This window comes from Pteropus medius, unplaced genomic scaffold (genome assembly GCF_902729225.1).
Source record: "Pteropus medius unplaced genomic scaffold, Ma_sr-lr_union100, whole genome shotgun sequence".
In the NCBI taxonomy this organism is placed as follows: Eukaryota; Metazoa; Chordata; class Mammalia; order Chiroptera; family Pteropodidae; genus Pteropus; species Pteropus medius.
In genome coordinates, this window is record NW_024344378.1 from 11,731,566 (window position 1) to 11,743,780 (window position 12,215).

Below are 12,215 nucleotides of genomic sequence, written 5' to 3' on the forward strand. Positions count from 1 at the left end.
GGCGGGGACAGGTGGGAGCAGAAAAGCGTGCAGTTCCTTTGAATCTGCTTCTTGAACCAATAAAACAAAATTCCTTCGTACTTTGTGTAGGTGTTATGATTGACTGGGAGGATTCCCTGAATGCAAACGGCTCTTTGCAAGCTTGAGATGGAGAAAAGAAGCCTTTTTGAGAAGCGTTTTGCAGCTGAACTGTGTCCGTTGTCTGTTTCCAACAAAAACACTTTCTAACACAATGTCACTACACGTTGGTTCAGCCGTGCTTTGAACGAACTTAATACACTAGGGGAAATCAGAAATGGATTTTATTAAGTTTATTAGCAGCTAAAAACACGATACTTCAACAGTGGGAGGAAAGTGATCCACCCACACAATTTGAGAGGAATGAACATTTGGCTTTAACTACAGCTAATATGTGAAACCTAAAACCCAGTTTTCCATCTAAAGACCTTTGGGGTCCATTTTTACACTACTTTGATCAAACCAGGAATTAAAGTTCAAGCTGGCCTGCTCCAGTCCTGGGGGGCACTGGTGTTTCTCCAGTCACACTTCTTCACATCAGCATTCCCTCAGGCTTATCTCTCCCTCCCACCTTAGCTTAACTTGGCTCCCAACCAAAGATGCATTTCTACCAATCAGATGCCACAGCCCCCCTCTTGTGGCTGGGAGGCCACGGGAAGCGGAGTAGGACCAGCAGAAGGCATGGCGCGGATCACAGCAGGAGCCTCGCAGAGTCACTGATCTCTGAGGCCACTTTGCAAACAGGGTCTCAGCTAAGACCAAAGGCTAAGGAAGGAGGCCGATGTGCTGCTCATGTTTTAAAGAGAAATGATACATACGAACAATAACAACAACTACTCAAAACCTTCATCGCAAACCGGCCAGGCTGGGGCTAAACACCTTAGTCTTAAACACTTCATTTAATCCTCACAACTACACTTGGAGAGATCTCCTGTCATTACCGTCCTTTTACAGATGAGGAAACAGGCTCAGGAAGCAAAGTGACTTGGCCAAGGCCACATCGTGAAGGGCAGGGCCAAGGTCTGAACCCACATCTTGACCGCCATGAGCCCAGCATCGCAGCTGCAGCCAGCACTTCCTTGAGCCTCAGTGGGTCTCAGATCCCTTGTAACGGAATTACCTTGGTGCATATTTTTTAACATGCAGATTCCCAGACCCCACCCTATAGGTTTTGATTTAGCAGGTCTGGGGTGAGGACCAGGAATCTGTTTTTTTAACCTGAGCCCTGGGTAATTCTGAATCAGAGAAAATTTGCGGATTACTGAATAATTAGAGACGTAGTGTAGATGCAGGTGATGGAGTCTGTCAGGACTGGGCTGGTGAAGAGGAAGGGGTGCCCCTTACAGATGCTCAGAAGAAAATGTAACCTGGGGGTTCTCGCATTGTCTGTGGTGATACAAGACTCTAAAACACTGGACCTTCCCAGTTCAAGACCCAGCTCCTCTGTGAGCCTTCCTCCCTGTCCTCCAGATTTATTCTGCTCCAGGGTGGGTCCCACAGCTAAACTCTGCTTTGTATTATGTAACCTTCCTTTACTTTACAGGTGGTTATTGCATAAATGTTATTTGCAAATAACTGGGGATATGAAATAAGTGACAATTCTTACATACGATGATGCTCAGAGCAACAGTAGTTATTAACGGTGAAAAACTGTAAACAAAATGTCCAGCAGTAGAAGATTAAACTGTGCAGATAGATATTCTATGTAATGGTTTGAGGAGTATTTAATGATATGGAAAAGGTTCACATATGTCAAGTGGAAAAAGTAAAAACAAAAATGCAACGCTGTATGATTTTGTAAAACACAGAAATAAAAACACGAGATTGGAAAAAAATATATCTAAATGTTAGAATGGGTGTTTCTGGGTGATGAGATTATTGGTAATTTTTATTGCCTTCTTACATTTTTCTGTATATGATTAATTTTCATTGAAACATTATTTTTTATATTAAAATGCCATAAAAAGGAAAACAGCAGCAAAGGAAGAAAAAGTGAAAGCGAAGGAGAGACACTGCTTTTCCTCAAGGAGCTGAAAATTGAACGTGGGAACTGAGCGGGTTGTGTCCGGAGCAGCCACCCCGGCCCAGCGATCCGCCTGCGCCTCGCGCTTCCTCCTCCCAGCACCGCCACGCGGCAATTCTGTGTCCCTGACAGGTTCGTCCCTGGCTGAGGGCGGGGCTGTGCCACCCTTGAACCCACAGCACCTGGCGGGGCGCTCGCACATGGCTGCCTCTCAGTACATTGTCTGAATGAATGATTTAGGTCTCACCTCCCCCACTAAGCTAGCGGTTCCTCGAGGGCAGGGCTCGCATCACATGGAGTGTTTTTGCATTTCCCTGAACACCAGTATTGGGCATATATAGTAGCTGCTTAATAAAACCTTGCTTGTCTGATGGAGATCACAGCCAAAGGGAGCTGAGAGGAGCTGGCCCCCCGGAAGCCCCTCTCAGAGCTCGGGCACGGTTCTGAGCCGGCGAGGCCAACCGTAAGAGCCACAGGGGACTCCAGAGGTGATTCTGTTTGCCGAGAGAGGCAACCCTGATCTTTATCTGCAGAAGCACCCATGCCTTTACGCACTGCACCGCCCCACCCCTTTTGGAAAACAGATCGATAAGCATAATGATGATGTTTTAATGAGCTTAATTGCACATTCCTTATGTTCTTGCAGAATTGCCAAGCAGCTACTTCAGCACCCAGCAGTTTACTTGTAATAACTTTCCCCCGCCTTCTTTATGCCAGGGAGCATCATTATTCTCGCGGTAATTCGGCTCTCTCTCCCTCCCTCTCACCCTCCCTCTCTTTCTCTTTTTCTCGCTGTTTTTTCTCTTTCTGGGAATTACTCTAAATGGGTATCTTTGAAAGGAGGATGGCAGGCTGCTTTTGGTACAGTACTTACCAAGAACCCTTTCATCAAAGAAGCCCTTGTGAGCATGCTCTGGACGCGAGCCAATCAGATCATCTCGCTGTCTGTTTCTGAAGAAAAATCTGACCCCGGGATGCGAGTCAAGCCAGAGTCTGCAGACAGGCTGACTGCACTCCTAGGCCAACCTGTCTTAGCCGACTGAAAAAATGCTGAAGGGAAAATTACCTGTTTGGCTCCAGACGGAATTAACATTTTTTTTTTTTTTTAATATATACACACACAAGTATGTTTATTATTTTTTGTTTAAAATTGTTTGCCTATCTAATATATTCATTAATGTTATCTGGTCAGTACTTGAAACATTTTGAAATATGTGCAAATGCAATAAAGCTACAAGGCCTGGAGGCAAAATAAGATAAATTTTCTAATTAAGTGACAGAAAACTGTTTTGGGATTAACAAATGGCGGTTTTGTGATCTGTTTACGGGCGCTGCTCCATTGCAGGGCCATTTGGTCCGTGTCCAGGCCCCGGTGGGTCATCGGGCCTGGACTAAACGCCCCAGCCCCTCCACTAACCCTGAAAGCACGCTCCATCTTGAATCGAATACTGAAGGTGGATCGCGTGGCCCCAGCCTTGGCAGATGCTGGCTCCTTCTTAAACCGTGTGGGGCTCAGCTCATCTAGAGAGAGTCCACTTTTCTAAGTGGGCATCTTACTGTCATGGGTAATAAAGATATGCCACAGAATTCTGAGTAAACTTATCTTCTGCACGAAGTCCACAAAACATCTTATCTTCTCTTCAACCCCCAGCTCCCCAGTCATCCTAAGAATACCTTTTTGATATTTCTAGATGATTCCAGAAGAAGGTCATAATTGAGAAATATGTTTTATAGTTGCTATTTGAGAAAAAGCAGTGACATATTTCCTCTTCTAGAACTATTCTAGAGTGTCGCCCTCCTCTTCCTCCCCAAACCCAGGTGGTGTGGCTGCCGCACACGCAGTGTGTCCCCTATGTGCTGGGTGGTGGGCCAGCTGCCAGGGCACCGAGACAGAGAAGACATGACCTTTGCCCTCAAGGACAGGGTCTGGATGCCTCTCTTCCTGGTACCGTCAAGATTAGTTTGAATGCTTAAAAATAATAACAGTTTGGAATCACTAACGTCTTAACGGTGGCACTATGTACAGGTGATAGAATTATTGTGCATGTATTTTTTCTTTGTGCTTTTCAGTATTTTCCAAAATTTCTACAATGAACCTTAACTTCTGTGGGTATGAAGTGTGCTTTTAAAAAGGAACTTCTTGGGAGCACCGACCAGGCACATTCCTGAATTACATGGAGTGGACTTTCGGCCAGGCAACATCCAGTAATGGGAGGAGGGGGGTCTGAATCAGAAGGGGAGAATTTTAATGAGCAGGGCAGCTTGAGTGTCACAGCTGGCTTGGGCTACATCCCTGGAGTGTTAAATCGAGTAATAACAAAAATATGGCTGTGTTTTACATTTGAGATTTCATAACTTCCTGAGACGTAAACAGTCCCTTCCCCTTTGGTTGTCCCCTCCTAAAAAATGTCTGTATTCTTGCATTTGGTTCAACTTTTTTCCGAAGTTTTCTTTGTCTATGCAGAAGTGCAGTGCCCCAAATCGAGTGCCAGTCCTATTTTCTCTGGAGGCCTAGCTTGCATATTTATTAATAACAGGGCTACATCAAATCGCAGGAAGATGTTTGTGCGGTCTCTCTGCCTGGCTGCTAGATTCCTACCTGTGCTGTGCGCAGGAATTCTTCGTGTTACAGTTTTAGATTTGACCCTGGAAAGGACACATGGAAATTCTCTGATGCTTTGATTCACTCTGACCTAAAGGGTTTCTTCCTGGGAGGATTTTCTCTCTCTTTTATAATCTCCATGAAGTCATGGATAAAGGCTGAAATCGAGGCTTTCCCATCCATAAGAGAATGAAATACCAAATTCTTTTCATATAATATATTTGCAGAGAATAATCTTACTCTGTTCATGGGTAGGCAGAACATAAATCTGGGGAGGGGGGAAGTATATTTTTGCCCTTGCATAGTCTCTTTTCCCATACCAAGGGAAAATAGCTAATTTTCATCACCGAATTATATTTCTGAATGACTAACGGAAAAGATGATGGAAAAAATTCCTTACAAATAGTGCATGACATGCTATAAAACTATTAGATGATAGTAATCATAGGTTTGATCTCAACAGCAAACAATTACTCTGGAGGGAAAATGCTCACTTTTTTGAGCAGAATAAACTCTTTCTAGGATTTGAATACTGTCTACCATCCGGAGAACAATAATTCTGAACAAAAAAAAAGAAAAAAGTCCAACGCATTTCGCTTCCAAAGCTGAGAGAAGTGGCTTGGGGATGTTTGTTCTTTCTGGTTACGGGATTAGGGGTTGTATTATTATATTCAAAAGAGTGAAGCTTCTTGGTTATTTCTCTCATGTATATAAACTCTGCGAAGGAATTCTTTTTGCAAAAATAAGGTGTAAGCCTAAAAGGCGGTCGGCCATACAGTTCACTCTGTGTATGTCACAGGTGGAAGGTCCGCTTTTGCCATCTTCTTAGGGCACTGTCCATGTAATCTCATCTTTTTAAAAGGTGAGTTTTCCAATGGATGACTACATGTGATTTAATTTATAAGAAACGTTTTGTAAAATACATATACAAATCAGGAGGCGGAGGGGGGGAAATCCTTTTCCAGGCCGTGTGTCTAACTTATTGATTTATAAAATATGGTTTCAGAGTCTGCAAACTAGAGGCCTGTATTACACACACACACATAAAAAAAAAAAAAAGTGGGGGAAAAAAAGTCCATGTAAGTGCAATAAAGGACCCAAGACAAGCCTGCACTGTAACTACCCAAAGAGGAGACTGCCAAACCACCACAACCCCCATGAAATGGAATTTAAGGAGATAAACAGCAGAAAAATAACCAGGCACCAGAGTTCTTTCTCCCCAATACACTGATGTTGGGGTCGGAGAGACTGACACAGAAAACAACTCATGGTGTAGAAAGTGGAGGAAACATTTAATCCGAAAGCTGTCCTTCGCCCACCTAAAGCAAGAGGGCCGTAGAGAACTCTGGCTGCCGTAGCAGGGGAAGAAATACATTATTAGCGGGGATTTTCCCAAAGAAGAGCCCCACTGAGGGAGACTCACACCTTCAGCATTTTCCAAGATTCCTCAAAGGTCAGAAAGTGGTAGGACGACATCTGCAAGCACTGCAGCTGGAAGGCTTGGAGACCCTCGTAATCAGGACCGCAACTCCGCTTCGGAGGAGTCAATGGTGTCATTCAACAGCAAGAAGCGGGAAGGGACGCGGGGGAGGATCAGAGGACAAAATGGAGCCAGCGTGACAAGGGAGGAGGAGGCTCTGGCAGGGGCCAGACTGGGCTCCGTCTGGACAGCTCCTGAGCCGGGGTTTCACCACAGCTCATTAACACCCGTGAACTCCTCATGATTGCGTATTATGGTTTCTCTGTACCTGTTTCCAGTTTCCAGTCCTTTATGTGACCTATGCATAGAGTCACGTCTACACTATGACTTTGGTCTTCTCAACCTGAGAAGAGAGACCTGCCTTCTCTCTGAATTCTGAGTTAAAAGAACTCTTCAGTTGTGAGATGTATCTGGTACCTGACTGGATAAGGCTGGGTAAATCATAGCCCTTAGAGAATGCTGCCCAACCTCCGCCTACTCTACTGTCATGAAGACTCACTGCCGAGCAAAGGAAGCATGGGCTGCCACCTCCTGCAAGGGTTAGATACCTTCAAGTGACTGTAGAGCCAATGTGTAGTTAGAGATCAACTCCTAACTTTGCAGGTACGTGGTATTAAATGCATCTTTTCTTGCAGACTGCTTTTGGCACCACTCTGAAACAGTTATCACTAGCTTGTCACTTGGGAGTCCCGGACTCTCATTCTAGTTTTAATGGAGAGATGGACAATTTTAGTTCTTTTACTGATCTTATTTACAGAGGTGACTATAATTACCCCCAACGAGACTATAAATTTTAGAAGACACGAACAATATTTCACATGATGTCTTAATGTTCTCCCATGATGCCTATCAGGGTCTGAATAGTTTGTTTTATAGTTGCTCCTCCCTATCTCTCTGGATCATATGAAGATAAGACAACCTCTCTGCCTCTTGAGCTATTCGGAAGAGAATGTGTTCCTCTACCTGCCTCACTCCGTATCAATATCTCTTCACCACTTTAAACATCTTTCATAATCTTTCAAGGTACACACTTCACTGCCACATATAAAATCACGCAATGCTAATTAAGTCACAAAAGGCTTTGCCCTAACAATTCTAATCATACTATTAAGTGCAATTAATGAAATAAATGAGATAAAAGAAATCGTTACCAGAATTCAGTCTAAGTGTTCCAACAGGGAGCTAAGAGGATCTGTATTAAAAATGTTTACATACAACCAATCAGGCTTTCTCCTGGTGGTGTAGTTAATCAGACTCTAGGAAATCACCCCAGGGAGGCGGCAGGTTAGACAGAAAGGCAGCGGTCAACCAGTTGGAGTTTAAAGAGATGATGTGAAAGTCACGTGCATGTTAGCAGACCACAAACCCATGGGTTACTCTTGCCTTCTATGTACCCTTCCTGTTAAAGTGCAGCCTGCTTTGCTAGGCATTCTTTTCCATTTCTAGGCTGCTCTTGGTAAACATTACAAATGGACTTCAACCAGATAACTACAGAGAGCCTGGTGCTTCCCGGCTGGGCCCTGCACAGAGCTGGCTTGGTTCAAAGTCTTACTGCTTAGTAAAGAGCTATGCCCCTGCATAGTTAGTTACCTGCGTAAAACTAGCTCTTGGTAGAAATGGTCCTTAACCTGTTTGGGATTTGGCCATCTCTCACTGAAACAGCACAGTACTGAAACTAGCTTTCCTCATAGCTTAGGCAGAAATACAAATTAGCTTACTTGGTATTTGAACGAAGCCTGGATCGAATGCTTCCAGACAGGCCATGCACGCCGTGGTTCGCCCCTGTTGTGTGATGCCTTGCCAGCCTCACCCCGCATAGTTATGGGACCCACCTGCATCCACAGGCATCTGACCTCTGGTCTGAAAGCGACGGTGCACCTCGTGGGGTCTTTTCTTAGTAACTATTGATCATTGCTATCTTCTTTCTGTATGATTAGCCAACCAGCAGGGAGTTAATTATTGAGCACCTACTCTGTGTCTGCAATTCGAGATGCTGCACTCACAGAGATGAGTGAGGCCACATCCTTCTAGAAGCTTGCTCTCTCATCCATGCCCTGGCATGTCAGCGTTCTCTCTGCCAAAACACAGACCACATTCTTAGCAAATCTTTTTTTCAATCTTTACACAGAAAGTGACCACAATCTTAATTCTTTTCTCTCCCCTCAAAACATAAGCGCTTTACACCAAACATCAGTTTAAGCAGTGACATTATTCTACAGGCCTACAAAACCTTCAGTATCCACACTGACAGCTCAGACAGATGAAAGTGGGGGCGGGGAGAGGAAACAACCCAAATCTAGGAGTCAGTAGAACAAGAAGAGAACAAAACACATGTTCATACACTCGCCCTCAATCACAGGGGAAAACCAGTTGGGAAACTTCCATTTTCTTCTCAAATGGCTATTTAATCCCATGTGATACGTGTGTCTATGGAAACCCTCCTTATCTCGAAGATAGTGAGGTACGAAAGGCCGCTGTTGCCATGGAACAAGCAATATTTGCTTTTTATTCTATTGCACAATATCTAATTACAGAGACCTTGATAAAATTATGCATTCCTAAACACAAATTAAGGCCGTTCTACAGGAGCCTTCATGCACATACTTTATTTGTCAAATTTCATTAAAAACAAAAATCAAGGATGACTTTGGGATAAGCAGTCTAACCAGACTCGGCCCCTTCCAAGACGGAAATTCTCTTAAACCTGTAGTTGGGGCTGCTGGAGTGTCCTGGGTGAAAGGTCATTTCATTTATTCTCCCATGAAAGCCTAAGTCGAAACTCTAAAGCCCTTTCTCCCGTTGGAATGCTGCACAGGACACATTTAAAAATCAGACTCTTTGTTTCCTTTTGAAATACAACAATCAATTTAATAGCATGGAAGGCTGAGCTGCTCTTTTGAAAAGATAATATGCTACAAATACAGTTAATACTCCTTCCCTGGTAGGTATGCTTCTGCTCATGTTTCTATAATTTTGCTACATACTATGCATCTATAAACATGTGCACTATTTTTAACATAATACTCTATATGTAGAACTTTGAAAATTATCTTGTGAGGAGGCGACGTAATATCTCCAAGATGCATATACATGTACGTGTCCGTGTGATTCATTTCGCTGTTGTATGCATTCTATTTTATTGATGACATTTATGTTTTTAAATTCCTGTTATTTTAATGTTGCAAGGAACATCATGGTACATGTCCTTTTGTCAATATCTGTAGGGAATTTTCTTAGTCTTCAAATAGGAATATAACTAACTTTAAGAGAAGCAATTTCTAGATCCCTAACTTCTATATACATTAGTTGCTAACACCACTTCTGACAATATGCCTGTGATACAAGATTCAGGCCAGCACTTCTTTACAACTGTCTTCCCTCGATTACTTTCTCTCAATTCCTAAGTTGCTTTGCCCTGGGATGTAAAAAACTCCAGTGACAAATTAAGAGACAATATGAGCTATTGCTGTAAGCGGCGACTCCTTCGATCAAGACGCACAGCGCCAAGCAAGAGCTGTGAGTTTCTCCCTGTTTTACATGTATTTCTGTCGTGAAACCCGATGTTCAGCTTATGTGGGGATTGTCTGAATTCAGATATATCGTTGAGTGGACTAGTGCGTGCTTTGACAATTTTTTGCCCATTGAAAATGTAATGGCTATCAATCTGTTCCATCTCCTCTTATTTTTAAAGCATGCAGCTTTCTTGAGTCTTGTGAGGACAAAGCAAAGAGAGTGTCGGTAAGATGTACAGATGACGGCAGCACCTTATGCCCCGCACACGACAAATTCACAGAGAGTTTGAAGTTCTATGCTCTGCACATCTACGAAAGCCCTCCCTACTAGCTTTCCACTTAGAAGTAGAATTAGAATTTAGAAGTGATACAGTTGTCTTAGGGACACGTACTAACACAGTTATTCAAATTGAGAAAATGAAGTCGCACTTGTTCTATCAGAAAATGAGTCTATTCTGGTTGTTTGGTTTGCCAGTGAAGACCAGTTTTGCTAATTGGATTTTACACTGAATGTTTCCATAATCTGAATGAGCTAAATCTGTTGCTCCAAGATTTTGATAAGAATATATCTAAAGCATATAAAATAAAAGCATTTCCTAAAAAAAGATTCTATTGGCAAAGATGGATGGATGTGAATAACGGTTTGATTTTCCCCAACTCTTTCCAAGTATATTTAGTTCGACAAGGTACCTCAAAGGGAAAAAGAGCAACAAGTGTCACTTTTGTGAAATACTAGTCCGTGTGCATAGTCGTCTAGGACACTCTGCTTTCGGAACAAGCAATAAAGAATTTGCTGGGCAATCTCCCTGCATCTCTGCTGAGGGATATAAGTCTGGAGAAAACTTGATTGGCTTAGCTAGGATGATAACACATATTAGTGTAGATGAGTCACCAACTGTAGGAATAAAATAGAGCGTTTATTTAAATAGCTCTTTTATTGCTATACACTGAGAATCTAAGTGTCTGAGAAAAAAGGGCGCAGCCTCTCCTGGTAGTCATTCTTTTCAGTACACTCCTGAAATGCAACCCCAAATGGGATCCCAGGATGACTAACCTGACATGAAGTATTTAGGGTGTGTTAATGGAAGGTTCCTGTCGGCTTGGGTAATGCTGCCCTTTGGCAGGCATGTCATCAGCCTATAGTAGGAGTGGCTTAGCAGGAATCTTAGTGCTGGTGTCACCATGACTGGAACTCTTGGTCTGGGCACTGGACTGCCACCGTGGCCTATACCTGGGCCATGTGAATATGGCTGCCCCTCCCGAGAACTTTTCAAAAACTTTCTGGTGTTTTTAATGTATAAATGGGTTTTAGCCCTCAAGGAGGTATAGCACCTTGACCTCAGCTACTTATAGTAACCTGAGTTTGCCAGAAGGATGCAGCCACACTCTCCTTGACCGTTACTGAGGTTTCATTTTACACAGCCCGGGCCTTCAAGCAGAGGTGGAGAAGAGTCAAGCATATACCAAGGCTTTCAGGGCTCAATAAATATTTATTTTCCCCCCTTACCAATATTCTCTTCTAGGTACCCTAAAAAATTAGCTATTAAGGGTATTTGTGGTAGATGATAAAAATAGCCCTTGTTTGCTTTACACATACTAGAGAATAACATTCAGAGAGTTTCTCAAAGCACTCCCCCTGTTGTGGGAACTGTTCAGAGAGGCAGCATGAGTCCTGAGCAGGGAGACAGGGAGAGGATGAGTTGGACCTTTCCGTGTGTAACAGAGCTGGTGAGTGTGCAGGCTCCCAAGTCTGGCTGCCTTGGTTCGAATCTGGGCTGGGTAAATGGCTGAATTTCCCTGAGTCTCATGTTCTTCATCTGTGAATTGAAACAGCCTCAGATGGTTCTTGTGCGGCCTGAATGAAACAAGCGATGTAAATAAACTCAGCTCCGGGACTGGAGCATAGCTAGTAATAAAATGGTATTATTACTATATATATATTTTTTTATCATGTCACCTCACGTTTCAGGGATATTAGAAAGATTATTCCATTGACTTATTTAGTAGGAAAATTGGCAGATAAGCAGTCGAATCTGTTATTCATGACAGCAATACATGCCGAGTTGTCTTTCTCCCCAGGAATTTTTTTTTCCATTATAAAACGGAAAGCCAAATCAAATTTGCTCAGCTAATTTTGGCCTGAGAGGTGTACTTAGGACCCTCAACATGGGCCTTGCAGGTTAGGCTTATCAGTTCACACTTGTTCGTGTGAAAAACTCCTTCCCTATCACTGCTCCTGCCACTTCCCTTATCCTGTCTTTCTTCTGGAACAAGTGGACTTGCAAGATACTTCACCCCTGGTTTGGCAAACACACTTGTTCTGTGAGAGAGAGTTCCGCCCATGGGCACAACCGCGGCTGCAGACGTGGGAAGGTTTATCAGAGAAAGCCTTTCTTCTGCAGGTGCCGGGGCATTGAGAGCAGGGCCCCCGCTGGCTGTCCTCTTCTAATTAGGACTGTCCCATCGTTTCCCAGCTATGGCTCTTAGGGACACCAGGATAAATGGAAGAAGATGACACTATATTTATTAACCTGGACTGAGAAATATCCCCAGCCGGATGAGGAGCAACATGATTTTTAG

At 43.4% G+C, this 12,215-nt stretch overlaps 1 protein-coding gene across 10 annotated transcripts in view; it reads right to left on the reverse strand.

The window, feature by feature from the left end:
* Positions 1-12,215, reverse strand: part of VTI1A (vesicle transport through interaction with t-SNAREs 1A) — a 348,076-nt gene that overhangs the window by 69,021 nt on the left and 266,840 nt on the right. For 3 of the 10 annotated variants that reach the window (XM_039871206.1, XM_039871208.1, XM_039871207.1), the window contains one exon: positions 7,622-11,490. The exons of the other annotated variants lie outside the window; for them this stretch is intronic. In XM_039871206.1, coding sequence (XP_039727140.1) covers positions 11,232-11,490 — 259 coding nt within the window. In that variant the 3' untranslated portion in view covers positions 7,622-11,231. Of the gene's footprint in view, positions 1-7,621; positions 11,491-12,215 lie in introns of those variants that run through there. 10 annotated transcript variants of the gene reach the window in all.